Here is a 25,199-nt window from a genome sequence, read left to right on the forward strand (position 1 = left end):
AAAAACCCGCCAAAGCATTTTAGAGCCGAGCCCAGTCTAGCCCATAGCTGAACCCAAAGGAAGTTTGTTCTTGGCTTAAATGGTGGCAAAGTGGGAAACAGGTAAGAGTGAAAAAAATCGGTTCTGTCTCTGTCTTGATCCTGCTTTCCCAAGTGCTGCACAGGGTGACAAGTATTTTTGCCAGTCTTAGATTTCTTAGAATTTCATCCATTCCACAATCAAGCTCCCTAGGGGAGAATAAAAGATTGAGTATTAGACAGGGGCCACGTTATTTTCTTAGCACAGGGTCTCAATCCCAGCCTCAAGGAGTTATAAGTCCTCTATATAAAAGCCAGGTATCACAGATAGCCAAAAAGCACATGAAAAGATGCTCAACATCATTAATTATTAGAGAAATGCAAATCAAAACTACAATGAGGGATCACCTCAGACTGGTCAGAATGGCCATCATCAAAAAAATCTACAAACTAGGGCTTCCCTGGTGTCGCAGTGGTTGAGAGTCCGCCTGCCGATACAGGGGACACGGGTTCGTGCCCCGGTCCGGGAAGATCCCACATGCCGCGGAGCGGCTGGGCCCGTGAGCCATGGCCGCTGAGCCTGCGCGTCCGGAGCCTGTGCTCCGCAACGGGAGAGGCCACGACGGTGAGAGGCCCGCGTACCGAAAAAAAAAAAAATCTACAAACTATAAATGCTGAAGAGGGTGTGGAGAAAAGGGAACCCTCCTAGACTGTTGGTGGGAATGTAAATTGGTACAGTCACTATGGAGAACAGTACCGAGGTTCCTTAGAAAACTAAAAATAGAACTACCATATGACCCAGCAATCCCACTACTGGGCACATACCCAAAGAAAACCATAATTTGAAAAGATACATGCACCCCAGTGTTCACTGCAGCACTATTTACAATAGCCAGGACATGGAAGCAACCTAAATGTCCATCAACAGAGGAATGCATAAAGAAGACGTGATATATATATATATATATATATATATGTATATAATGGAATATTACTCAGCCATGAAAAAGAACAAAACAATGCCATTTGCAGAAACATGGATGGACCTAGAGATTGTCATACTGAGTGAAGTCAGATATGGAAAGACAAATACCATATGACATAAAAATTTAATAACCATTAATGGAAGGCAACATAATCCAAATAGCCTTCAAGTTAACATACATAATGTCAAGCAGACAGTAAAAAATTACTAGATATGTACAGAAGCAGGAAAATATTATAATCAGGAAAAATTAGTTAACATAACTGACACCAAGATGATTTAGATAAATAAATAGCTACGAATAACTTTGTCAGCTATTGAAAGTATGTATGAATCTTGAAGGACAAGATAGATATAATAAGAAAACATCTGAGGAATCTCAGCAGAGAAAGGAAAACTAAAACAACCAAAAAAATCATTAGAAGTTCTGGAACTGAAAGTACAATAGCTGATATAAAAGAAAAAAAAAGTTCTGATGGGTTTAACACAAGAATGAAGATAAGAAAAAAAAAAGTTAATGAATTTGAAGGTAGATTATTTAAATTGATTTACTTTGAAGAACAGAAAGAAAAAATAAAAAGATTGAAGAACTTTACTATACCTCAGTGACTTTTGGGACAAAAACTAGGAAAAGAGCCCTCACCAGAAACCAGATTTGCTAGAACCTTGATTATGGACTTATAGCACATGAGAAAATACATGTCTCTTGTTCAAGCCACTCAAAAAACAAAAATACCATATGACATTGCTTATATGTGGAATATAAAAAAAAAGAGTACAAATGAACAGAAGGGTACAAAACAGAAGTCAAGTCACAGATGTAGAAAACAAACTTATGGTTACCAGGGGATAAGGGGTGGGGAAGGATAAATTGGGAGCTTGGGATTGACGTGTACACACTACTATATATAAAATAGACAACTAATAAGAACCTACTGTATAGCACAGGGAACTCTACTCAATACTCTGTAATGGCCTATATGGGAAAAGAACCTAAAAAAAGAGTGGATATATGTATATCTAAAACTGATTCACTTTGCTGTACACCTGAAACTAATGCAACACTGTAAATCAACTATACTCCAAAAAAAAAAAAAAAGCCAGGTATCATCATCACTAGGAAACACCAATGGTTTCAATTTGGAAAACAGAAGGGAATTTTGTTCTGACTTCCTTTACTCCCTTTACCCAAGGGCTTGAACTGAGCTACTGGACAGGACAAACACTACACCCTGCTCAGTCTGGATTAGCACTTCTCACACCAAGGCATTTTAGTCACCCTCATCACTTCTTTCCACATCCCGCAGGAGCCAAATCAAAGAAAGCAGAGAGGTCTTACAAGATAGAGCTGAGATGCGGTTTGAGTGAAGTATTTTTAATCTGCCTCTGAACTGCAATCACTATCTACTCCAGACTTTTTCAAAAGGGTAATTGTCTATAAAGAGAGGAGGAATGCCAGGAGGTTTAAGGAGCTGGGACAGAAAGGAGAAGATTGTGGATTCTTGAGAGAACATCAGTTCAGAATTGCTTCCAAGCTCCGGCTAGCTCTGGTAATGTTTTTCCTATTTGCCTTTGGAAATGAGCAAAGCTTAAGGCAGATCTCCTGTCCGAAGGAAGCCAGCTCCGAGACACAGACTTTTCTGCCCAGACATCAGCCAAAATTAAATTGTACACGTTACAGAATAGATGAACTTTGAAAATATTATGCTAAGTGAAAAAAGTCAGACATCGAAGGCCACATACTGTGTGATTCCATCTACATGAAATGTCCAGAATAGGTAAATGCATAGAGACAGAAGATAAATTAGGGGCTGCAAGGGGCTGGGGGATGAGGGTAATGTGCTAATGAGTACAGAGTTTCTTTCAGGGGTAATGAAAATATTCTGGAATTAGGGAGTAATGACAGCTGCACAACATCGTGAGCATGCTAAGAAACACTGAACTGTACGCTTTAAAAGGATGAATTTTATGTCACGTGAATTATATTTTAATTTTTTTAAATGGGGGGAAAATCAAATTGCAGCCGGTACCCTGACCTCAGGGAGGAGGCCCTTTCCCTTTAGAGCAGTGGTCCTTCAAAGGGGTCCCCAGACTGACAGAATCAGCATCACTGGGAAACTACCAGAAATACAAATTCACCGGCTCCATCCCAGACGCACATAATTAGAAATTCTAGGAATGAGGCCCTATAATCCATGTTTTGAGAAGCCCTCCAGGCGAACCTCATGCGTGTTCTTAAGGACCATTACTCCAGAGTAGGGGAACTCTTTGTGTAAAGGGCCAGACAGTAAATATTTCAGGCTCTGCATGCCACATACACAGGGTCTCACATATTCTTTTTCTTTTTCACAACTTCTAAAAAATGTAAAGGCCATTCTTAGTTCCCAAACACACAAAAACAGATACCAGGCAGATCTGGACCCTTGAGCCATGGTTTGCCAACTCCCTGCCCCGCCTCCCCTGGAGCAACACACTCCCATATTGGGAGATCTCTGGAGCCTCAAGCAAAGACAGGTGGATTTTTCCTCCATAATAAGGGAGTTGCACAGTGGCCTCGGGGCACCAGACAGGTTCCCCTTATAGTTGTGATACCCTCCTCCACGCCAAGGCCAAAGTAAAACCAGATCCTGCTTTCCATCCAGGCTTTATTAACTCAGTGTGCAGACAGTCGCTGTGTTCTTTCATGAAATGCATTCGATTCACAGTGATATCCTTTGATCGGTCAGTAAATTCTACTACACAAAACTCATACAGACATGGCCCCAGGTCAGCCACAACAGCCCCCTCTCCCCCAAGGGCCTGAGAAATCACCTAGAGCAGCCAGGCTGGGAAGGGCGAGCGGCTGCGCTTTGCTGTGTGTCCTTTAAGGCTCTTTGGTCCTGATTGATTTCCTCTCAGAGGCATCCAAATAAAACTTCCCTTTCCTATTCAGTACACACCAGTCTTTCTTTGGTGTTTAACCCAACGGGCTGAGGAAGGGAGGTAGCCAGGAAATTATACCCACTAACCTGTGCAGTTAGTGCCTACCTACATCCTTTTTACTCGGTCAGTGGATTTATCTTTTAGACCCAGAGAAATAGAATCGGATATGATTTTAGGGGCAGGAGAACAAAGCCAGTGTCAACAGGTAGGGCTTGAAGCACCACAAAACTCTGCTGCCTCACACAATGTCCTTTTTTTTTTTTTTGCACTAAAACTCCCGGGTGCCTGATAAACCCAAGTTTAGCAAGACTCCCAGAGAACCTTTCTGACCAGGGGGCCCTGGGGAGGAGAGTGGGGAAGAGCAAAGAGGAGCCCCAAGGTGACCCGGCCTCTTCCCTCCCGCTTCCCGAAGGAGCCAGAATTACACAGGTGAAAGGTTCCCTTGCCTGAGAGCCGAGGAGGAAGAAAAGAGGGGCCCTTCCTCAATCCTGGCTGGAACCAGAATCCTAAAGGTTTCCTAACTTTTCCAAACGGTTTGCTTGAGTGTCACCCCCAGGTCTCAGCACCTTCTCCCTGAGGGGGTCTCAGCTCCTGGTCTCCAGGGGACAGGGGTTAGGGGAGAGCAGAAAAAAGACTTGGCCTCTCTCCCCTTGTTCACGTTTATCCCCTGGAGTCCAATAAACCCAGGTGCCTGGGTAGAAGCATGAGGCATCCTCCCACCCCCACCCTCGTCCCCCCAAATCCACCCTGGCCTACAGGCCCTGTTGGCAAAGAGGAATGAGGCACGGGAATCCACAGTGGCTAAGGAGGAGCTGGTAAATATGGGTATGGACTGGTCCTTGCTGGGGTGGGGCATTTAGAGACCCTTATTGAAGTAGACATAAGGCACAGGTTCTCCATACTTGGCCTTGATAGTGTCTTGGAGCTCTGGTTCCAGATAGGAAACTGGCAATTCACTGAGAAGAGAGAAGGGGCTTATAAGTGTGCCACCTGGACGAGCAGCAAATTACCCTCAGATAAAATCCAACTCAGATGCCACCTCTAAGAAGCCCTTGCCCATTTTCCATCAGAATTATTAATGACCTCCGTACACTACAGTATGTTGCTTTTACTTCTATTGAGCCCTGACTTCATCTCCCTGGTGCTAAACTTCCGTCTTCTTCAAGATTACAAGCTCGGTGCTCAGAACACAGGAGATGTGTAGCAGGTGACTACAGAGCTGAGAGTACTAGGGAAAGGGAAACGGGCATCTTCTCCGTATCTATTCAAGCTATGCCTGGTCTCCTGGAGCTAGTACTCCGCCTCACCCCCACCACCCCAGTCTGATGCTTACCTTCCCTTTCCCATCTCTCTTCACTCACCTCCTCTGCTCTCTGCACCCACCCCCCAGGACACGCAAGGGAAGCGGAGAGGTCGAAGCCGTCCACCCTCTGGCAAACATCAGCCAGAGTGAGTACCTACCCTCTTGTTCAATTTCAAAGACCAGATCCAGCCAGGGAGATGGATCTAGTAACTCAACCAGCAGGGACAGAAAGTCTCTTATTGTTCCCCCACCTTCTCTCCAAGGCAGCCTTTGCTCCACTGGAAGTGAGCAACTCATCCCTCTGCCCCTTGGAGCTCTGTTTCAGTTTACCATTCACCTGGGGTCAAGAGGCCCAGCGTTTAGACTGACAGGTACTTGTCCTTGGACAGATGCCTCCCTGCCTGCCCCTCCCTCTCTCCTTCGGGACACCAGGCAGGTCAGGGAGACCAGGGACAGGGTGCTCAGTAAAACCAAGTGAGGAATGAACAGCTGATACCATTTCTGCGGGAACAGCCCACATGCCACTGGCACCATGAAGATGAGGCTGGAAGAAAGGAGAAACCAAAGCATTAGGGGGTGTCTGGCATCTCACAGAGCCACCCACACCCCATCGCTGAGCCCCTCAAAGGAAGGGGGAGCCGGCGCCAAAGCTCCTCTCCCTCCAACCCTTCTCCTGGTCTCTTGGTGCCTGGAGACTCACTCTAGCACAGGACAGAATCAGCCCCCCCTACACTCCCCCTCACACCCCACCCACCCATCATTCAAGCAGATGAAGAAGGTAATGGAGTCACCAGGGAGTGTGGGCAGCAGCCCTAATGACCACAGGCAATCCCTGACGGATAGGGAAAGCAGCGAGGGGCGTGAACGCAGGGTCCTGCTCCTGTACTCACTGAATGCCCGAGCTGTTGGAGAACAGTGAGGGCAGAGCTTCTCAAACTTCACTGGGCATGCAAGGAACTCGAGGAGCTTGTTCAAATGTGATGCTAATTCAGTAGGTCTGGGAAAGGGCTTGAGAGTCTTTATTTCTCACAAGTTCTCAGAGGATGCGGATCCAGGACCATGTTTTACAGGATTTGGGGATCTAACAGACTTAGGTTCGTGTCCCAGCTCTGCCACTTCCTAGCTGTGCAATCTTGGGCAAGTTCCCTCTGAGACGGCAGAGGGGTACTTACTCTGCACGGTTACTGTGAGGATTAAATGAGATAACATGTGTGACACATCCAGCCCATGGTAACTGCGCCCTCAGTGGGAAATCAGTTAGCAGAAGACAGCCTGGCATAACGTTAGACCTGCTAAGGATCCAACTGCAGCGCCAGCAATTACCAGCTAGAGACGCGTGGGCAAGTTTCTTCATCTGGGAAAGGAGATGATGACAGTATGTACACCTCGAGGGCCGAGGGAATAGGCGGAAATATAGACGTGAAACATCAACACAGTGGCGGCACACAGAAAACATCCAATGTATGTTAGCTTTGGTTGCTGTCATTAGCCTCATGGCCTCACAAAGCATGAGTAATGCTGGGACATGTCCGGTCAAGGGCAGGCACCTAAGAACGCTGCCAGGACTCATGGCGCTTCCCTCCCGTGCGAGGCTGGGACACTTAACGGGCCCAGGCTGTGCTGTCATTTTCGATGGCTCATCTTGTTGGATGTATTGAGATATAACTGACATGTAACACTGTGTAAGTTGACCGCCGGCGTGAGCGAACCCCTCTATCACATCACATAATTCATTTCGTTTTTGTGGTGGGATGATCTCATCATTTTTGTCTCTTCTCTAAAACTACTGAAGACCTAAGGTCAGAGGGGAGACCCTGGGACAGAAGGACCCCCAAGGGTTCCACTTTCCACTCCAGTGTGTGCACAGGGCCAGCCTGGCGCCCTCAGAAAGAAGGGGTGAGAGCGCACCAGAGGGGCCACAGGCGTGAAAGTCCGGGCGCTTTTGAAGTCAGGTAAAGGAGTACATGTTTTCCAACATGGGTGACACAAGAAGACAGATCTTGGGCACCCCACCACAGAACCCCAAACCGAGAAAATACGATAACTCACAAACACCCGGACAGCAGAACCTGCAATGGGGCGTGCAGCACCCGGATTCTCTGCACAGAAACAGACAAAAGAGAGACCCACGTGGGACTTACACATTTCGAGGTGAAACCCACACTGGTCACCCAGCTAGAAACCCGCAGGCGGGAAACCCTGGCTCTGCAGGGTGGGGAGGGGGCTCTCCTTGCTCTCGGCAGACAAGGCCGAGAACTGGGCAGCCAACGGGCACCGGGATGGGCCCTACTTGAATGAGGTGCAGGGTGGGAGCAAGAGGGAAGGGTAAGACAGTCAGGAGCCCCCAGCACGTATGTGTTCTGGGCAGGGAAGATGCAAAGGAGAATCCGCTCACCTTCATGCAGCGCAGTTTCTCCAGCCTTTCCATGACGACCGGCAGCAGGACTGGAAGAAACCAGGAGAAAGGCTGTGAGACTCCCCCCCCAGATCCCTTTCCGAAGTCGGATCACAGACTGATTCTCCCTCCTTCCCAAGAAGTTCCAGAAAATACTTTTCATTTGGGAGAAGAATGGAAGACTGTAGGCATGGCCACACCCCACCCCTCCCCCAAGTCCTGACAGAAGGTGTTTCCCAAACTCCTCAACCTGCACACCTATAACAACAGGAGGACAAGTACCGCAGGCCCAGAGCATCCTTCTCAAAACTATCTTTGAAGCAAGTTTTGTATCCTGCTCTGTAACATGCACCTGCTGACAGCAAAACCAGGGCAGGGGACTTATTTTTCTCTACCACTGTCTCTCCAGCACCCCACACTGTGTCCAGCACATTGAAGGAACTTAAGGAATATTTGTTAAATGAAAATAACTTTCTCCACCAAATCTCTGATTAACTGACATTCCAGAAATTACAGTGTGGCTCTCTCGTGGCTCTTGGCACTCAAGCAAACCAGTTTGAGAAGCATGTCTATAGAGGCTGAGGTCCCACCCCCCACCCGAAGTGTGGATGAGGTCTCCATCACTTGTTCCAGGGTCCCCCAGGATGGGAGGGCTTCCCCATCTTACTCATGCCAGGGGCTGCCATGGTGATCCGAGAAATAACCACTTGGGTGATGCCTATGGCCGCAGCTCTCTGAGGGCAGAAAAGAGTTGTCAGGAATGAGCTTATCCAGTATCCACAGGCTGCACCAGAGGGCTGGGTCAGGGTCAGGGTCAGGGTCAAGGCCCAGTCTGAGCTGGTAAAGAGGAAGGGATCGACCTGTCAGGGGTTGAGTGACCTCACCTGACCCTCTCCCACCCAGCCACATTTTTATGGCTTCAGGATCAGAAACGACGGAGAAAAGACATGAACAGAGATATGGAGGGAAAATCGATGGGGAAGGAGGATGTAGTCAGGGAGAAGTTTTCTCAGCCCTACAGTAGAGCCCAGGCCTGCTCTGACCACGAAGAACAGGACAGGGTCTGAGAGGGAACTCCCTCCTCCCACCCCAAAGGCAGGCCTCTGCTCACCCGGGAATGACCAATCTCATTGTGGTTCCTGTCCTTCACGCAGATGCCCTGGATGAGTTCCCTAAACACAGACAGGAGGTGCTGGATATGGGAAAGGGGTGCTGGAAGCCTGCCAGCGATGTGACACACCAGGGGACCAAGGCCAGGGCACTCAAGTTCTAGAAAGCCACCTCCTGCAGCTGGCCCTTGGAGCGCCCTTCCCCACTCCAGAGAGTGGTATCCAGCCGTGACCTAGGGCAGAGGCTCAGAGAGCTAGCACTGGGCCCCAACGGCCTAGGCTGAATCCGGAAACTGCAGAGCAAGTGTATGAACTTGAGCAAGTTCCCTAATCCTTCTAAAGACACAGTTATCCGCATCTGCAAAATGGGGATAATCATGGCACCCACTTCATGGGACCTGGTGAGGATTAAACAAGATAATGCCTGCAAAGTGCTAAGTCCAGTGCCTGACACAGTGACTGCTCCCAAACAGGAGCTCTTGGTCTCAGGCCAGTGCTTGACAGCACTGTATCCAAGACCAGGTGTGTGGTGGGGACTCATTCATTCGTTGGAAGGAGCAACTGGATGGGGGGGGGTGGGAAAGAGGAGGCGAGCAGTGTGCATGCAGGACTACTCTGTGGTGTGCTCTTTCTGCAAGGGCAGTTGTGATCACTTTCCATTTGCTACTAATCCCAAGAAAATGTGCCTTATAGATACTGGTGATGACGAGGAAGGCACTGATGGAAACAGGGGCAGCAGTAGCTAACGCTTAATGCAGCATTTTCTTACAGTCCAGGCGCTACTTGGGGCGCTTTACCTCTACTACATCATTAAATTTTATAACAGAGGAACATCTATACTTTCTCTAGTCAAGAAACAAGAGCTGTGAGACACAGCTGGTTTCTCCTTTCACCTTTCCTGCTGTGACGCTTACAGCCTGGTGCCTGGAAAACATCTATCTGCCCCTCTGGCTTCCTCAAAGCTTCTTGGTTCTGTTATATCTTTGGACACCTCGCTCTGCTGCGTTTCATTCTGTAAGACATCCCCAGGGCTTTGGAAGTAGGCCGAGTCCACAACTTAAAGACAGTTGCAGTTGAAAGCACATGAGCTGGTGCCAAACCCCACAGGTCCTCGCTAATGCCCCACCCCTGCTCCCCATCACCCACAACACACATCACAGATGAAACCTAAGTCACCCGCCACTCCTGCAGCCATCACTGTTGGAGCCGCCAGTCCTCAGGGAACTTTCAGAAGCGCAGTTCGGCTGCCCTCCCCACACCCACCTCAGCCCAAACGAGCCCCCCCACTGCCTTGGTTTCTTGCCTTTCCCCTGCTAGCCTCACGGTCTGTAGGGAGGAAAAGGGATCCCTGTACTCACTGCTGTCGCATCATTGGGATGTTGACACAGTTAGCCGCAGCCACAGCGGCAAAGGGCACCCAGCGGCCCACCAGGGGCGGGGCTCTCTGTGGGAGAAGAGAACAATGGGAGTAGGTCAGGCTCCCTGGAGATGGGGGTGGAAGGGGCTTCAGGAAGACGGAGCAAGAAATCAGCCCTCGCTACTGCCACGCATCCTGACACTCAGTCGGGGAACCCAAACTCCCTCAAAGGCCCGAGAAAGACCAAATGGGCGCAGCCCTGCTGAATCTCCCACTACTTGGCTGGGCTCTGGCCAAACCCAACTCATCCAGACCGGAAACGGCCCCTGCCTGGTAAAAAAAAAAAGTTTTCCCTAGGACTTTGCTGCCGCCTAGTGGCCACCATGCCCACAGCAACCCCAGACGGTACCTTTGTCAACGTGTTCATGCCCACAGCAGTGGCCACCGCAGCGGTTGTGGCAGTGACGTAGGAAACGGCCATCTGCCTAGTGGAGGAGAGAAGATGTTTGGGAGCGGGGACCCTAGCTGGCTGAGGGCAGGACGATGGCTTGAGTGATAAAGGCTAGAAATGTGGCTTCATGCCTGCGAAGCTCATGTGATCTGTCCCCAGCATCACCTTGTGATCTCCCCCCAACTCACTCAGCTGCTCCAGTCCCCTTGGCCTCCTTTCAGTACTTTAAACACACCAAATGCCTTCCTGCTCAGAACCTTTGCATGTTGCTGCTCCCTATCCCGGGAATTCTTCCCTGGGCTCTTGCATGGCTAAATCCTTATCTCTCAAAACTCAGCTGAAATGCCAGCTCTGCGGAAAGGACTTCCCTGAACAGCCTATCCACACAGATGCCCCTCTGCTGTTCCCTGTCTTGTTATCTATTTATTTCCTTAATGGCAGCAATCACAGTGTGACATCATTACGCTTGTTTTCCTTTTTTTTTTTTTTGGCTGCGCCATGCGGTATGTGGGATTCGGGATCTTAGTTCCCTGACCAGGGATCAAACCTGTGCCCCCGGCATTGGGAGCATGGAGTCTTAACCACTGGACCACTACGGAAGTCCCTATGCTTGTTTTCTTAAAAGACTTTCAACTCTAGGGCTTCCCTGGTGGCGCAGTGGTTGAGAGTCCGCCTGCCGATGCAGGGGACACAGGTTCGTGCCCCGGTCCAGGAGGATCCCACATGCCGCGGAGCGGCTGGGGCCGTGAGCCACGGCCGCTGAGCCTGCGCGTCCCGCAGCGGGAGAGGTCACAACAGTGAGAGGTCCACGTACCGCAAAAAAAAAAAAAAAAAGACCTTCAACTCTAGAGAGCACACATGTCTTACTCAAATGTATCCCTGGCACCTAGAACCATGCCCAGCACCTAATACACACTCAAGAAATATTTGTTGAATGAATGAGTGAATGAATGAATGTTGAATTGGTCTAGGAAGAAGATACTCTCCTAGTCAGCCTAATACTTCCAAACCCTGAAAAGGGAGACCTGGTCACTTGCCCAGGGCAGGTCCCACCCAGGGAGGACTGACGGCCCTGGAACCTTTTAGAAGGGCTGTTCCCCTGGAGGCAAGAGGACAGCCACCTGCTCCAGGCCCACATGGATGGCCTGGGGTTCAGGTCTCCTACCTGACCGACGTGGGGGAAGCTGCATTCCTGTTGGTGTAGTTGACTAAGGCATTGAAGGACTGGTTCACCCACTGCCAGAAGATCACTGCCGGTATCGTCCTACCAGGAGGGGGGCCCGGAGAGGCAGAGAGGAGGATGGAAAGAGGGTTTGGGGCACACCAGTCAAACCACGTTACCTGCCGCTCCCCAAGCTGTTCCCATACTGTTTCCTGCAGCTGCGCTCTTTTGCACAGGCTGTCCCTCTGACTGGAGCATCCACACCCCCTAACCTTTCCATACATGGCTGAATCCTGCTCTGTTGAGAGATCTCTTCTTCCTTGGAACCTTCCCAACCCTTCCCCTGCCCTTCCTGAGACACAGTTAGTCATTCTATGCTCTCTGCTCCCACCGCCCCATATTCTACCCCTAACCTACCACTTGGCAAGCTGGGTGGTAACTATTTACTTCTTGGTCTCAACAAAATTGGGCCCCCCTTGAAGGGAGGGACTAGTCTTTATACTCCCCACACCTGGCCCAAGGCCTGGCTCAACAACTGGGTAACTGAATGCGTGGGGGAGAGAGGGGGGAGAGGGAAGAGAGAAAGGGGGAACAACAGAGAAAGTTTCTCTCCCCAACTGGGCTGAAAGGGTATCCCAATATTTTTACTTGGATATTACATTATAAAAATACATTAAATTCATTGTTGAATAAGTACTTTTTAAAGAGGGAATTAGAATAGCTCATCCGTTGAGCACTCTTGAGAGGCCTGCCTCAGTTTATACAGCCAGGCACCACTGCTTCCTGGCTGTGTGAACTTGGTGATATAACCTCTCCAGAACCTCAGTTCTTCATCTATAAAATGGAGATGAAAATAGTACCTCTCTGTAGGGTTGTTGAGATTAAATGAGGTGATAACATGCAAAGAATTTAACACAGTGCCTGGTAGCCCGTCAGGGATCCATAAGGACGGCTATTACTATCACCCTACTGTGGCTCCCTGCCTAACAGGTCCATGCGGCTGCACCTGGCGCTGCCTTGCTCCCGGGTCGCACCTGTAGAACTGGAGCATGAAGCCCGTGATGATCATGCCCCCGGGGACCTGGAAGGACATCCGCCCAATGACGTTCATCTTGTCCCCGGTGTCAGGGTGGAAGGCCGAGTCGTACAGCTTCTTGGCGTAGAGCAGCTGCTCCACTCGCGTGCCTGGGGGCACAGTCCCCATCCTGCCACCAGGGACCACAGGCGGTGTTACCTCCTGACCCCTGGCCCCTCGTCTTCCGTTTCCACCTCGTCCCTAGGGCACCCACCAACGTCGCCCCCGTGCCCCCAGCCCACTCCCCTAACCGCTCACCTGCTCTTCTCCACCATCACTTTGGCCCAGTCCAGCTCCCACTCTGGTACCAGGACGGTGCGGGGATCTGTGACATTGAAGAAATGCTTCACCCGCCCTAGGAAAGTGCACTGGTCCCAACGGGGGGCATCGATATTAAAGCCAGACAGGTCAGCCTCCATCCTGCTCACACATAAAACTGTGGACTTCAGGAACAGAGGAAAAATGAAGATTGCCCTCAAAGCCTGCCCTGGAGGCCCTTAGCACCTCCCGCTTTGGTAGACTGACGGCTCTCACCAGCCGCTAGCGTCATCTGACTCAGCTCAGGAAGGGTCCAGTGAATGGTCACCAGTCTGAGCAACTGGGCACCAACGTGTGTTTCCTGAGTGCCTGCTGGTGGCCAGCCTGGCGCTTGATCGTGCTGTGGGCGAGGCTGGGGAAAGGGACAGTACAGTGCCTGTCCTTGGGGAGCTGAGTCTGACTGGGGAGCAAGAGCCCACCTGTGGAACAACAGATAATACATACAGCAACAATAAGCACGGGAGATGAGAGGAAGCTGAGAAGGGGGACACAAAAATCAAGGGGGGCTTCCCAGAAGAGGTGGAATGTGAGTGAAGCCCCAGAAGGTAGGACAGATCTATCTGAAGGAGGAAGAGGCATGGGATCACACTGAAAGTAGAAACAATCCCTGATAAAGATGGAGAGGACAATGGCATGATCACCTTCAATTCAGTGTGGGGGGGGGGGGCGGGAGGGTGCATGCCGGCCCTATGAGAGATCCCGGGCCATGGTTGTCGCCCTCAAGGCGTTGCAGAACAGGAGAGAGACAAGTCAGTCAACAAGGACAGTAGTGTGACAATGCTGCTGATGGACACGGGGAGCAGCAGAAAGCCAGAGAAGAGGTACTAAAACCGAGGTGACTCTGCATCTCCTGGTTTGCCGGGGCTTGTTGTCCTGTGGTAATTATTAAAAGCACCCCCTCGACCTCAAAAGTGTCCCAGTCTGGATGATAAATTATAAGATCACCTTATCTAAAATGGATGAGGGATTCTGAACATGCTTTGTGAGAACAAGAAATAAACAATGTTTTGAAGGATGCATGAAAGTCAGATGGATGGAGGAGAGGTACCCCAGACAAGAAGAGGCAGTGTTTAAAGCACACAGTGCACATGGGGACCTGATGATGACGGTGACAACACTAACACTTACTGAGCTCCTACTTGATGCTACACGCTCTGCTTGGTGCCTGACGTGCATTTTCTGAATTCATCTTCACCGTAACCCTATAAGATAGAGATACTCTTACGTTTAATGCCATTTTATAGATGAGAAAACCAAGGCACAGGTAAGTAACTTTGCCAAGTCACACAAGCACTTGCCAATAACAGAGCCAGGATTTTAATTCAGTCTGACTAACTTCAGAACCCCTGCCTATAATGAGGTTCTGGAATCCATGACTTGAAAAACTAAGGCGGGTCTGACACGTGAGGAGCTTGGAAATGGTCACTCCTGTCCTCACAACAAAAAGAAGCTGAACAAACTGAAAACCCACAGCTCTTCTTAGAACCATCAGGGAATTGAGGTCACAGGGCAAACAACTGCCCCTGAACGTGGAGAGACAGGCAGAGAATCACAGCTTAGTGGGAACAGAAGCCCACCCCTTGGGGCAAGTACCATAGGAAACTTAAACTGTGATTGACAAATTGCTGGAAGTTCAGTGTGGACAAGCTTGAGAGTTAAAAATTCCAGGGGGATTCAATCTTTGGTGGCGGTGTGGGGAGATACACTTTTGTGCGTTTTACCTCCAGGAGCCCACCAGGTTCTCAGGCTGAAGATCAGAGAAAAATTCCTTAGTGCTTCGGGCAGGGAGATGGGAAAAGTGGCCATTCTGAAGTAGACCCAGAGGCCTCTGCGATTTTTAACAAGGCCTGCCCTCAAAGGAGCCTAGCCTGTTTCACCAGAGCCTAACTACCTTGGGTCTCACCAGAACCTAACTGACTTGGGGGAAGAGAAACACCCAACTCCACCCCTTCTAGCTTTCCTGTCTCACCTAAAGGGAGTAAGGGGAACCTGAGAAGGACTTGTGAAGGTCCAGGGGCACCTAATCACAGGACTATAGAACACTCCCCCTCCCCTCACACTGTCGGTGGTATAGGGCTCCCGTATAATAACAGGGAGAACTAACAACAGAACGAACCTCGAGTCTCAGACCTTATTTAAGAAGAGGTGTCTAGAAACCCAAAGACAACAGGGGAGACAAAAACAAGGACACCAGAGGAAATTTAACTTTTGACCCCTACAGCTTTAGCAAACAGTAATCACAACCTAACTCCTTGCCAGAAAAAAGTAAAACCTCACACACATCTGGCTTTCAACAAAAAAGGACAAGGCATCCTAAAAGGCAAAAAAAAACAAAACAAAACAAACATCAAAACCCCACCGTTTGAAGAGACAGAGCAAGCAAGCATCAGAACCAGATGACAGAGACTTTGGAATTATCAAACCAGGAATTTTAAATAACTATAATTAATCTGCTAAGGACTCCAATGGGAAAGTGGGCAACATGAATGAACAGACAGATGATGGAAGCAGAGAGATGGACACTCTAAGAAAGAACCAAAAGGAAATGTTAGAAACTAAAAATACTGTAACAGAAATTAAAGTGCCTTTGATGGGCTCATCAGTAGGCTTGACATGGCCAGGGAAAGAATCAGTGAGCCTGAATATGTGTCAACAGAAAATTCCCAAGACTTCCCTGGTGGCACAGTCGATAGAGCTCTGTGCTCCCAATGCAGGGGGCCCAGGTTCGATCCCTGGTCAGGGAACTAGATCCCACATGCATGCCACAACTAGGGAGCCCGTAAGCCGCAACTAAGGAGCCCACGAGCCACAACTAAGACCTAGCGCAACCAAATAAATAAATACATACATATTAAAAAAAAGAAAAGAAAATTCCCAAACTGAAAAGTAAAGAGAAAAAAGAATTTATAAAAAAACAGAATAGAATATCCAAGAACCTTGGGACAATTACATAAGTTGCAACATACATATAAGAGGAATACCAGCAGGAGAGGAGGAAAAGGAACAGAAAACATATTTGAAGTGATAATGACTGAGAATTTTCCAAAATTAATGACAGAAACGAAACTAGAGACCCAGGAGGCTCAGAGAACAACAAGCAGGACAACTATCAGAAAATCTGCACCCAGGCATATTATATTCAAACTGCAGAAAATCAGGAAAGAAGCCAGGGCTTCCCTGGTGGTGCAGTGGTTGAGAGTCTGCCTGCCGATGCAGGGGACACGGGTTTGTGCCCCGGTCCGGGAAGATCCCACATGCCGTGGAGCGGCTGGGCCCGTAAGCCATGGCCGCTGAGCCTGCGCATCCGGAGCCTGCGCGTCCGGAGCCTGTGCTCCACAACGGGAGAGGCCACAACAGTGAGAGGCCCGCGTACCCAAAAAAAAAAAAAAAAAAAAAAAAAAAAAAGCTATGGCTTTTGAGCTTTTGCCTGAAAATTTCAGGAAGCCATTAAAAGATTTCAATAAGAGTGACAAGATGAGATGTGTAGTTTAGAAAGAACAATCTGGGGACTTCCCTGGTGGTGCAGTGGTTAAGAATCCACCTGCCAATGCAGGGGACATGGGTTCAAGCCCTGGTCCGGGAAGAACCCACATGCCGCGGAGCAGCTAAGCCCGTGTGCCACAACTACTGAGCCTGCGCTCTAGAGCCCACAAGCCACAAGTGCTGAGCCTGTGTGCCACAACTACTGAAGCCCACGCGCCTAGAGCCTGTGCTCCTCAACAAGAGAAGCCACAGCAATGAGAAGCCCGCGCACCACAGCAAAGAGTAGCCCCCGTCCGCCACAACTAGAGAAAGCCCGCGCACAGCAATGAAGACCCAATGAAGCCAAAAATAAATAAATAAATTTACTAAAAAAAAAGAAAGAACAATCTGGGAAATCATATGAAAGTAAATAGGGTATGGCAGGACCTCACAGGATGCAGATACCAGCTGGAAGCGAACCCCTAACAATCCACGCAAGACGTGGGGCTCAAATGAACCCAGATGCACCAGAACTGGGAGGAGGATCAAAAGAAGAGAAGCTTTTAAAGCAGCAGAATCTGAAGATTTGCTAAGTGATAGGGTATAGGAGGAATATTCTATCAGTCAGGGCTCAACCACAGAAACAGAACCAATAGGAGATTTTCTACCTATCCATCTACCCATCAATCTATCTACCCACCTACCTCCCTCCTGGAATCTCTAACCTCAGGGTGGCGGGGGCCCAGCCCTTTTTTTTTTTTTTTTTTTTTTTTTTGCGGTACGCGGGCCTGTCACCGCTGTGGCCTCTCCCATTGTGGAGCACAGGCTCCGGACACGCAGGCTCAGCGGCCATGGCTCACGGGCCCAGCCGCTCTGTGGCATGTGGGACCTTCCCAGACCGGGGCACGAACCCGTGTCCCCTGCATCGGCAGGCGGACTCTCAACCACTGCGCCACCAGGGAAGCCCCCCAGACCTTTTTTAAAGGGATTCCATCTGATTAGGTCAGGCCACGCAGGATAATCTCCCTTTAGATTAACTCAAAGCCAACCACTTAGGGATTTTAATTACATTTGCAAAATCCCTTCACCACGGTACCTAAATCAGTGTTTGGTCTAATAACTAAAAGAAAGTATGTGTTTGTTACAAATTGGCTGATTCTCCCTCAGAGGCCCATCCAACTGGAAATATAGCAGAGAGGGGGTCCTGGGGACCCCATGGTCTAGCCCAGTTGACCCATCACAAATACCTAGAGTGATACCAGGGTTTCTGACTGGGGCAATAACGTGCTGAGACAGAATATAGAAAAATAGGCTTTAAGGGAGAAAACAGTGAGTTTGACTTTCCTTGTGTTGAGTTTCAAGTGCTATGAGACTTTCTCAAACACAAGAGGCTGCCATCTGTCTCAGCCCCTTTGTAAATATTAGTCCAGGGTGCTATTCCTTCCCCTCTTCACTAAATAACACCTGCTCATCCTTTTTTTTTTTTTTTTTAAGGAATAATTTTCAGATTTACTGCTATATCTTCTACTACTATGTCATTTGTCTTTTTTTTCTTGAAAAAAAAAATCACCTGAGGATTTTCCACATATATTGAATTACAAGTTCGCAGGCACAGCTTGAGCAAGATTTAAAAAGCTACCCTCTTCAAAGTTTGCTGCCCACTGAAGGGCTGGCAGGCAGGAAACTGGATGTGCTGGAATGCTGAGTTGGAGGACTGACGAAATTCACCAGGAAGCCACTGAGATTCTGGGAAGCTGCTCACAGCGATGCTGAGGGAACTCAATGGGAAGACACCCACACGGGTGCTGCTGAAACTCACTGGGAAGCTGCCTGGTGGGGTGCTGTTGAAACTTGATAATAGGCAAGCACCCAGACACCTGGAAGACCACCCCTTCCTCATCAGTGTTCCTCTGGCGCCCTCTACTGGTAGAGCTTAAAATCATCTCAGAGGGCAAAGGAAAAACGTTTACAACACCAAGTATCATAAAACAGGGCAAAGAAGGGTAGATTTGGAACTAAGGACCAATAACCTATCTGGCACAGATACACAACTTACTTTTTTCGTTTAACATCTTAGAGAATTCTCCATTTGAGATATACAACTCTATCATTCTTTTTAGTGATTATATAATATTCCATGTGCCTAAATTTCATTATTTGATAGACATTTGGGTTATTTTCAGTTTTTCACTGCTATGGTGAGCACCCTTACACACATCACTTTGTGTATATGGCAACTGTATCTTTTTTTTAATGCTGTCTTTTTAAATAAAATTTATTTTGGGTTGTGTTGGGTCTTTGTTGCTGTGCAAGGGCTTTCTCCAGTTGCAGCAAGCAGGGGCTACTCTTCGTTGCGGTGCACGGGCTTCTCATTGCAGTGGCTTCTCTTGTTGCGGAGCACGGGCTCTAGGCACGCAGGCTTCAGTAGCTGCAGCACTTGGGCTGGGTAGCTGCGGCACACAGGCCCTAGAGCACAGGCTCAGTAGTTGTGGCGCACGGGCTTAGTTGCCCCGTGGCATGTAAGATCTTCCCGGACCAAGGCTCGAACCCATGTCCCCTGCATTGGCAGGCGGATTCTTAACCACTGAGCCACCAGGGAAGTCCCCATGGCAACTATATCTTTAGGATTGATTTCTAGAAGTGGAATTGCTGGATCAAAGGATATACATGTTTTAAATTAAGTCTTTATAATACAAACTGATTTTTCACGAGTTGTGTATGATAATGCTGCTTTAGTCAAACTTTCACCAAAATGGGTATTATAAATCTTTTCTTTGTTTGCCAATTTGATGGGGAGAAACAATATTGTTGTTTTAATTTGTATTTTCTTTTTTGTGTGTGTGTTACGCGGGCCTCCCTGTTGTGGCCTCTCCCGTTGCGGAGCACAGGCTCCGGACGCGCAGGCTCAGCGGCCATGGCTCACGGGCCCAGCCGTTCCATGGCATGTGGGATCTTCCCGGACCGGGGCACGAACCCGTGTCCCCTGCATCGGCAGGCGGACTCTCAACCACTGCGCCACCAGGGAAGCCCTGTATTTTCTTTTTTTAATTAAAAAAAAAATTTTTTTTTTTTGGCTGCGCCATGCAGCATAATGGATCTCAGTTCTCCAACCAGGGATCAAACCTGTGCCCCCTGCAGTAGAAGTGCGGAGTCTTAACCACTGGACTGCCAGAAGTCCCTAATTTGTATTTTCTTGATTCTTAATGAGATTAAGCATCTTTTCATATGTTTTGGGCCATTTGTTTTTCTCATTCTGAAAACATTGTCTTTTTAAATTACAGAAGTAACTTTTGTAATAGTTCAGTGCCAAAGTATATAAAGTGAAAATGACAGTGGTTAACATGTTAAAAAAAAATAGCTATCTTCTTGAGTTATACAATCATCTAAATCCAAAAGCACTCACAGACTTGAGCAAACAAAGCCAGTGTTTCATATTAGGGAAAGGAAACATATCGCTGATGGAAGCTGCAGACCTAGTAAAAAATAAATGTTTTATACTAAGTAGTAAAATGAAAGGACACTTCCACCCAAGACCACTACCTCAATAAAGACCCATGGGTTATTACGGCTGCAAAGGAAGTTCACCTCAGAATAAACGGCAGCCTTAAAAGCGGGTGCATTAGCAAATAATTTCAAGGGCTCCCCCCACCCCCGAAAATAGTAACCTTTTGCTCTGCAGAGACAGTCTGAGTGACCTGCAAGGAAGCACCTACCTGTCCTTCACATCTTCGCTCACACCTCCTTTCCTCAGAGTAACCTCTGAAGGACCCCCTTCCTCCCTCCCATGCAACTAGATCCGCTGCTCTGCTCTAAGCCCTCTTGGCTCCATACTTTTCCCTCAGAGCCATGCCAGTCTGTCATGATACTCTGTGGTTTTACATTAATGCCCACCTTCCCCCACTAGGCCATAAGCTCCCTGAAGCCAGGAGTTGCGTCCATTTTGCTCACCACCGTTGCCTCAACGCCTAGCACAAGGGTTCGAGTATTTGCTAAAAAAGAGGTCCAGTTGGTCAGCAATTGGATATTTAGGCTTAAAACCCAGCATGGAGATCTGGGTTAGGAGTAAAACAGTGAGGGAGCAGCACGGGGGTGGCGGGTAGTTTAAGATAAAGTTTTCCAAGGAGAATACACAGACTGGGAAGAGCAGCGATCCAAGGACATACCCTGAAAAACCACTATATTTAAGAGGTAACCCAACAAAAAGATGAGAAAGAACAACCAGAGAGGTGTGGCAGGCAGGAGAAGCCAACAGATGAGGCAGAGCGAGAGAGGCGATCAAGTTTTAGATCGTCTGTTAGGGTGGGAGAGACTTCGGCAAGCTGATGGCTCAGGGTGAGCCACTTCCCCAGGAGGGAGGAGAGGCCCACTGCGGTGGTTCCGCAGCACCCCTGGGGGGCCCTGGCTCCGTGACTCAGTGGCAACCTCTCGGGGCAAGTCAGACGGCCCACAGCAAGAGCCCACTGCCAGGACTCCGGCTTCCCCCTCTCCCACCCCCCCACAGAGCCCACAAGAAAGCTCCGGGCTCTGCCCTTTGGGGACAGACTGACTCGGCTCCTGCAGGCTGGTCCAAAGACCAAAGACATTTCACCCAGTCCCAACTGAAGCCAGGGGTGGGAGGAGGGGAAAGAGTTCACCTCCCTTCACTCTACAAAAAGGAAAAGGAGTTGGCCTTGGCTTACAGAGACCCACATTCCCACCGGATACAGACAGTCCCAAATGCTATGCCTCCCCCCAACACACACACACACACACACACACACACACACACACACACACACACACACACACTTCTCAGCCAACCCTCTCCACCCTCAACCCAACAATCCAACATTGGAAAGTCCTCTGACTTTCACAATGGAAGCATTTCTACCATGAGGGGGTAATCATTTGCTAAATCATGCAAGAACCTTTGCCTTCATTACCAAGGTCAGGATAGGAACTGCCCAGTCCTGTCTTATGTAAAACATACAGGGAAAAAAATCTAAATTCTATGTCTCAACTTTTCCCCCCACGCAATGGCCCCCAATGGGGGCAGTTCCGTGACTCCTTCAGGGCAAACTCAAGCCCTTCTGTCACATACTCCCATAGCATCCTGTCCTCCTTTGAAGCAAGCTGGGTTTTTGTAATTGTCACTTTCTTGTTATTTACAGTTATCAGTGTAAAATTTGCCTCCCCTAACAGACTATAAGGTTCACGCTATAGCCCTCATCTGCCCTCTAAAAGCACTTACTGCCTGCCTGAAATACATTCCAACTTATTCTTGGGTTCTCTGGGCAACAAGGATGTCCCCCCCTTTTTTTTTGTCAAACTAAGAACCTGCCTTGGTTACAGAAGCTTTCTTTCACGAAGCTGCAAATTGTCTACCCCTCCTATACTGAGTCCTACTGGTCTTAAGTTTTCTTCAACAGTTATGATCCCTCTTCCTACACGAACCATATCTAATACTTCCTAAAAAGGTGACTATTACATCCAGGGTTCTGCTACAGGGAACAGTGGGAGGTGGAAATCAAACAGGTGACTAACCAATACCTCCCTTTCCTTCCAGGATTAGAGAACGTCACGGCTCACAGACATTAGGGATCTCAGCTTACAGATGAGGAAACTGATGCCTAGGAAGGTTCACATGGATTGAGCCAGCATGGTGAGCATTTGTGGCACATGTGGTCCTACACTGTGGCAGATATACATGTGAATAGATCCAGTCCTGTTTATCCAAAGATCTGACAACAGCTAGGGCCATATTTTCCCAAGGTTACAAGGCTTAGGCAGGAATTCCCTAGAGGTCCAGTGGTTAGGACTCAAAAAAAAAAAAAACAAAAGACCACAGGTTACAAGGCTTAGGGTCACCCAGATAGGTCCTCTATCCACTACAGGGTGCTTGTCTCGAGAAAGAGAGAGCGAAAGAGAAAGAAAGAGAGGGAGGGGGGCTTCCCCGGTGGTGCAGTGGTTGAGAGTCCGCCTGCCGATGCAGGGGACACGGGTTCATGCCCCGGTCCGGGAAGATCCCACATGCCGCGGAGCGGCTGGGCCCGTAAGCCATGCTCGCTGAGCCTGTGCGTCCGGAGCCTGTGCGTCCGGAGCCTGTGCTCCGCAACGGGAGAGGCCACAACAGTGAGAGGCCCGCGTACCGCAAAAAAAAAAAAAAAAAGAGAGAGGGAGGGAAGAAGGGAAAAGATTTAAAAAAATGATATAACCTACTTACCTCTCCTGAAGTAATGCTCGTTCTTCCAGGGAGAGCTGATTTTCTCTGGCAGACAGTATCAGAGTCTGGAAAACAAGCTTCCGAACCTCTTCTGTTGTATCCTTTTGCAAGTGCGGGGGAAATACCCAAGATCTTCCCATTTGAAACCCCAGGTAGGGAGAAAAACAAAACGTCATCGCTTGTACTCCCATCAGAGGAAGATGGGAATCAAAGACTCAAGAAGTTCAGACACAGGGCTTCCCTGGTGGAGCAGTGATTAAGAATCCGCCTGCCAATGCAGGGGACACGGGTTCGAGCCCTGGTCCAGGAAGATCCCACATGCCGTGGAGCAGCTAAGCCCGTGCACCACAACTACCGAGCCTGCGCTCTAGAGCCTGCGAGCCACAACTACTGAGCCAACGTGCCACATCTACTGAAGCCCGAGCACCTAGAGCCCATGCTCCATAACAAGGGAAGCCACTGCAATGAGAAGCCTGCGCACTGCAATGAGAGTAGCCCCCACTCGCCACAACTAGAGAAAGCCCACGCGCAGCAACAAAGACCCAATGCAGCCCAAAAAAATAAATAAAAGAAGTTCAGACACAAAGACCACTGAGATGGCGAGGGCTGGTGTCAAGGCTGCCTAGAGCAAGTTGGAGAATGAGACTAATAATTAAACCAGCAGACCCTGGTAGTATATACTTTTGTACAGTCATGTGACTCCGAGGCAACCATGATGTTAGACACCAGGCAACTTAGAAAGAGAGGTCTGCTTTGCCTCTTTCACAAAAGAACCAACAGGCTAGAGACGGGTGGATTGAAAAGAGTACATACTCTGAATTAACCATTCACCTTGCACCTCCTTAGTCAAGGTTCTGAACTGAGTTTTCTCTCCAAGCATCTGATGCAGGTATGCAGGTAGCAGATGTTTTTAAAAATACTTTACTTGAATGCATAAAACGCTAAGGACCATTCAGGGAAAATCTGCCTTTATTCCAATGATCTTAACTAGGCTGAAAAGGCTGCTGTTCATAAAAGCAGCAAAGCCCAAAACCTGGATGAAGCTATTAACAACAGCTAAGCCATGGGACCTCCCTGGCGGTCCAGTGGTTAAGACTCCCTGCTTCCACTGCAGGGATCACTGGTTCGATCCCTGGTCAGGGAACTAAGATCCCATATGACGTTCCTCGCGGCCAAAAAATAAAATAATAAAAACTAAGCCCCATATAGCACTTCCTAAGTGCCAGGCAATGTTCTATGTACTTGACATATAATAATCCTCACAAGAACCCAATGAGGTAGGTAAGAGGCACATACACACACACATCTGTAAACCTCCAGGTGTATCATCCATGCCCACACTTTATCTGCTCTTAAAAACTTCTGGATTTACATCTCAGGTATAAGCCACTCTGTTCCTCCAACATGGACAATACAATGTGGTGTTTAATAATTCCTCAAGAGTCAGAAAGTACTAGGTTCAAGTCCCCACTCTTATCGCTTAAAATAACCAATTTCTAGGGCTGTGAGAATGAAATGGAATCTTGTATGAAAAGCATTTCACTAGGAAGGATGTAATTTCCATGGGGGCAGATTTAGCCCCCTGCTGTGTCTCCAGGGTCTGGAATAGGACCTGGCACAAATGTTATAACTCTTCTTTCTGTCCTCTGCAGGGGGAAGGGGTGGGAGGTAGCACCCAGAATCCCTCCCACTGTTTCTTGCCTGTAAGTGCAGGCCCCTTTTTGCCTCCTCCGGGGCTGCAGACGGCGCACCGACCGGTCCAACGTAGATCAACGAAACTATCCTTCCCAAAACGTCTTTCATCCCCGCTATCAGCTCACCCCAGCCCTCAGGGCCAGTCCTCAAGCAGCTTCTTGCCTTCCGACAGGCAGCCTCCCACCACCAGGAGTCCTCCAGCCCGGATTCTAACACAGGTGTATGGAGATGGGTGCGCAACCCATGACTTCCCCGCCCCTCAGCCCGGCACACGAAGGTGCTGGGGGCCGTAAAGGGGAGGTCCACAGGTAGACCCTTCTCTTGCCACGTGGCTTCGGCAGGTGGAAGCCCAGCCCGCGCTGCAGCCCCTCCTGGGCAGAGTCAGGACAGAAATGCAAGCTCCCTCCGGGATGTGGGGACTGGAGGTATATGTGGCAGGCGGACTCCTCCCAAGACCCCTTACCTGGTCCCGGGAGGAACGCACTGAGACAACTGCTACCAGATGCACCCCGCGTTGGCAGCTTGGCCAGGGTGCACTTCTGGCCTCGGCCCGGGAACCGCCCCTCGCCCCGCCCCCACGCCTCTCCTTCTGGGCCAATCACAGGCCGGGTGGCCCCCGCCAGCCACGTGGGCGAGTTTTCACCATTCCCCGGGTCTTCACCAGCCTGCCACAGCCTCCAGCCACTCCAGCAGCCCGCCTGCGCAGTGGGAGGGCACATTGGCGCGCTTGCGCACATTCGGAAAAG

General features: G+C 49.1%; 2 protein-coding genes across 3 annotated transcripts in view; both read right to left on the reverse strand.

Moving 5' to 3' along the window:
* Nucleotides 1-7,648, reverse strand: part of WBP1L (WW domain binding protein 1 like) — a 67,905-nt gene extending 60,257 nt beyond the window's left edge. The window contains exons 1-3 of the mRNA XM_073794007.1: nucleotides 7,623-7,648; nucleotides 7,277-7,326; nucleotides 5,724-5,771 (exon numbers count right to left, since the gene is read on the reverse strand). Of these exons, the coding sequence (XP_073650108.1) occupies nucleotides 5,724-5,747 (24 nt within the window). The 5' untranslated portion in view covers nucleotides 5,748-5,771; nucleotides 7,277-7,326; nucleotides 7,623-7,648. The remainder of the gene's footprint in view (nucleotides 1-5,723; nucleotides 5,772-7,276; nucleotides 7,327-7,622) is intronic.
* SFXN2 (sideroflexin 2) lies at nucleotides 1,108-25,035 on the reverse strand. Of its 2 annotated transcripts, XM_033842159.2 has the most exons (13): nucleotides 24,917-25,029; nucleotides 22,759-22,835; nucleotides 13,035-13,219; nucleotides 12,736-12,906; nucleotides 11,705-11,803; nucleotides 10,498-10,573; nucleotides 10,090-10,175; nucleotides 8,734-8,794; nucleotides 8,290-8,356; nucleotides 7,623-7,672; nucleotides 7,277-7,326; nucleotides 5,724-5,771; nucleotides 1,108-4,880 (listed from the first exon to the last, which is right to left on the reverse strand). In XM_033842159.2, the coding sequence occupies exons 3-13, from the start codon at nucleotides 13,193-13,195 to the stop codon at nucleotides 4,781-4,783; spliced, it is 969 nt and encodes a 322-aa protein (XP_033698050.1). In that variant the 5' UTR covers nucleotides 13,196-13,219; nucleotides 22,759-22,835; nucleotides 24,917-25,029; the 3' UTR covers nucleotides 1,108-4,780. The 2 variants fall into 2 exon arrangements, with proteins under 2 accessions (XP_033698050.1, XP_073650106.1); XM_073794005.1 differs by lacking the exons at nucleotides 1,108-4,880; nucleotides 5,724-5,771 and adding an exon at nucleotides 6,441-6,581 and having other exon boundaries at nucleotides 24,917-25,035.
* Nucleotides 25,036-25,199: the final 164 nt, after the last annotated feature.

This window comes from Tursiops truncatus, chromosome 16 (assembly GCF_011762595.2).
Source record: "Tursiops truncatus isolate mTurTru1 chromosome 16, mTurTru1.mat.Y, whole genome shotgun sequence".
NCBI lineage: Eukaryota > Metazoa > Chordata > Mammalia > Artiodactyla > Delphinidae > Tursiops > Tursiops truncatus.

Excerpts from the sequence above, each read along its gene's own strand:
- SFXN2 (XM_033842159.2), bottom strand. The coding sequence starts at position 13,195 with ATGGAGGCTGACCTGTCTGGCTTTAATATCGATGCCCCCCGTTGGGAC. Across the intron at positions 10,574-11,704 it reads GCTTCCCCCACGTCGGTCAG|GCAGATGGCCGTTTCCTACG; the intron begins GTAGGAGACCTG and ends CTCCTCCACTAG. Across the intron at positions 4,881-5,723 it reads GGGCTGTTCCCGCAGAAATG|TGAATTGCCAGTTTCCTATC; the intron begins GTATCAGCTGTT and ends CTCTCTTCTCAG.